This window comes from Apium graveolens, chromosome 7 (assembly GCF_009905375.1).
Source record: "Apium graveolens cultivar Ventura chromosome 7, ASM990537v1, whole genome shotgun sequence".
Taxonomy (NCBI): Eukaryota; Viridiplantae; Streptophyta; class Magnoliopsida; order Apiales; family Apiaceae; genus Apium; species Apium graveolens.
This window is the reverse complement of record NC_133653.1, coordinates 200,656,411-200,659,767: the sequence shown is the minus strand read 5'-3', so window position 1 is coordinate 200,659,767 and position 3,357 is coordinate 200,656,411. Positions and strand designations below refer to the sequence as shown.

At 36.7% G+C, this 3,357-nt stretch overlaps 1 protein-coding gene across 1 annotated transcript; it reads right to left on the bottom strand.

Moving 5' to 3' along the window:
- Positions 1-588: 588 nt before the first annotated feature.
- Positions 589-2,753, bottom strand: LOC141674348 (uncharacterized). Its single transcript, XM_074481075.1, has 3 exons — positions 2,228-2,753; positions 1,604-1,989; positions 589-1,050 (listed from the first exon to the last, which is right to left on the bottom strand). The coding sequence occupies exons 1-3, from the start codon at positions 2,751-2,753 to the stop codon at positions 589-591; spliced, it is 1,374 nt and encodes a 457-aa protein (XP_074337176.1).
- Between the last annotated feature and the right edge of the window lie 604 nt (positions 2,754-3,357).

The window sequence follows — 3,357 nt, the reverse complement described above, 5'->3', positions numbered from 1 at the left end:
CTTTTAGTTGCAGAAGCAGAGCATTTTAGTGGAAGTACTATTATTTAATGGTATAAAGGAAAGTTTGAAAAATGTAAAAATAACACACTGGAAACAGAAATGAAAGTATAGAGACAACATGTAAAATAACAAGTCTTTTATTAGGGTAAATCTAGAAAATAGTGGTTGAGAGAGGTATTTTACTGCATTCTTCTCTTGTGTGATAATCATTCTCTTTTTAATGTATCAAAAATGTAATATGCATCCGAGGAAAATTACTAATTATTCAATTTAAAATATGTAGAAACTGATAGGGTGGAGTTCTAGATTTGTTAAATTAACATCTTTGAGTATGACTAATTATTGTGAGCATATTAATTAGGCCTACATATAATGTTAAAACCAAATAAAAATCATTCATTTTTCCTAAACCATGTGGGGAATGTATCATTTTGCTTATTTTTTAGCCAGACTTCGTCATTTTCATGGTGTTTGAATCTCGTCATCAAAGATGCCATATGCCCCCTGCGAGTAAAATCCACAGATTTTATATATTGATCAAAATGCACAAAATAAGAAAATAACACACACACATATTTCAATAACTGCTTAATCAAAATATGGCCTTATGTCATTACTATTTTGCAAAAAACACAAATGTGCTAGGTGCAAGTCGTGATTGATTGCCTTTATCATGGTTGCACCAAATAAGGGTCTGCCAGCATTTTGCTCTTGCCTAGGATTTCGCGACAATCCTGTGGTAGCTTCTCCAAAATTTACCAAACACTCGACGGCCTCTTCGGCGACATATACCTCGGCAATACATCCTTCAGGATGAGCTGAATTCCGTACATATCCCTTAAACGCCTTCATATATCTTTCAAAAGGATACATCCAACATAGGAATATTGGCCCACAAAGTTTAACCTCTCTCATAAGATGAATTGAGAGATGGATCATCACATCAAAGAACGAGGGAGGGAAGTGCTTTTCAATCTTGCATAATGTTTCCACCAACTGAGATTGGATTTTTTCCAGTTTATCTATATCGATGACTTTACTGTAAATTGCCTTGAAGAAGAGACAAAACTTAAGAATTGTGCACCTGACTTCTTTTTACAGTACTGATCGAATTGAAAATGGAAGCAAATGATGTAATAATGTGTGACAATCATGCGATTTCATTCCACCAAGTCGCAGATTTTCCATATTTACCAGATTTTTGATATTTGAACAAAATCCATCCGATAACTTCATTTTAAGAAAGGATGAGCAAATAGTTTTTTTTCATCCTGTAATAAGTTCTATGAAGCCAACGACACCTTCTCTTTCTTTCCGGGATTTTTGGCCTCAACTCTGTTCTTATTCCCATTTTAGCCATGTCAAGACGGACAGACTCCCGATCTTTTATCTTTCCCGGAATATTTAGAAAAGTTCTAAGCAAAGCTTCACATATATTTTTCTCGATGTGCATCACATCGAGGACATGCCTGACTGGAAAAAACTTCTAATACTGGAGTTGGAAGAATATAGAAACCTTCTTCCATATGGGTCGAGCTTCACCTTTCTTCCATCGAAGTGGGCATTGTGTCTTACCAAAGACATGACCCCTCAGATGTTATACTCTTTGAAAAACTTGCTCTCCAGTTAACGGAATAGGAGCACCCTCCTTCTCTATCATGTTATCAAAAGCTGATTTTTGCTTTCTATACGGATGATGACGGGGCAACCACCTCTGATGCCTCATGATCACCGTCTTGCGGTAATTAACAAGCATGGTAGCTTTTGTTTGATCAATGCATACAGTACAAGAATTATAACCTTTAATGACGTTTCCCGACAAGTTCCCTAAGGCTGGATAATCACTTATTGTCCATAATAAAATGCCCCTAAATATGAAAGATTCTTCCTTATATGCGTCATACACTTGTCTCCCTCGCCACAACTCCTGTAAATCTTCTATAAGTGGTTGAAGGTACACGATGATATCATTTCCTTCCTCAGTTGGTCCTGATATCAATAAACACAGCATAATATATCCTCTCTTCATACAAAGCCAGGGAGGAAGATTGTAAATTGATAGTAAAACAGGCCAACTTGAGTGATTAGTATGGTTTCCATGAAAGGGATTGAAACCATCAGCAAATAAAGCTAATCGAAGGTTCCTGGTCTCTGATGCAAATTCGGGCCAGTTTTGGTCGCCCAGTGTCATTCCATGTTTTTGAGTCAGCTGGATGCCTCATTTTACCATCCTTTTGCCGCCTAGTGTCATGCCAAGTCATTTCTTTTGCAATGTGCGGTGTACTGAATAAATTTCTTAATCTCGGTATCAACAGAAAATACCATAAAACCTTAGCAGGGACCCCTTCCAGTTCCACTTCTTTCCGATTCAATTTCCATCTAGAGGCCTTACATATACGACATGTAGTCTCATCCTCATCTCTCTCACCACGGTATAATAAACAATCATTCGGACATGCGTGTATCTTTTCATACCCCCTTCCTAATGAACATAAGGTTTTTTTCACTTCAGTGAAGGAAGAAGGAATATTGTTGCCTTCCGGGAGCATAGACCCGATTAGTAGTAGAACATCAGAGAAGCATGAATCAGACATACCAAGCATCACATTCAAATTGTACAACTTAATTAAAGCTTTTAACTTAGTGTAACTCTCATATCCGGGATAAAGTGGCTGATGTTCACCTTTAACATGGTTGATAAAATCTGAAGAATCAGAAGAAATATCATTTTCATCATTCTCAGGTATATCCATTCCTGTGGAAAATTGATTAATAAAGACAACAACGGGAGAAAAAAAGATTGTCTTTGCTTCATTGAAGTGATTTGTCACAAGGATGATACAAGCAAAGAGCTGCTCGAGTGGGGATCTAGGGTCTCTGCTGCCAACAGCCGCCCACTGAATCGGCAGTAGATCTTTTGTTGTTCCTGCTATTTGCTGGAGTAAGATTACATGATGAACTTTGTTTAGTGGATTATGAATCTTTAATTACGGAATTAATCATTTTTTAGTGTTACATTTTCAAGTTCAATTCAATTATGTTTTTCTGACTTTCTATACATATACATCTGTGTCTTCATCTAATATCGAATTTCGGGACCTGATGACCAAATTTGAGTTCCTCTTTGAGAAATTGGCACTATTAGACTTTGCTTCATTCGATTCCTCTTCTTTCCATAGTCTACACTGTCACAAAGACCTTCTGCTTCATCACTTTGTGTATGGTCAATACTCCATCTACCAACAACTTCTGCTTTATAAGTTAGCATTCTGAAGCTCCTTTTAAGAAGTAGTTTAGCAGTGGCTATTGTAGAGATGAGTTTTAGTTTTCAGGAGAAATTTCTAATTAAAGTAGTTG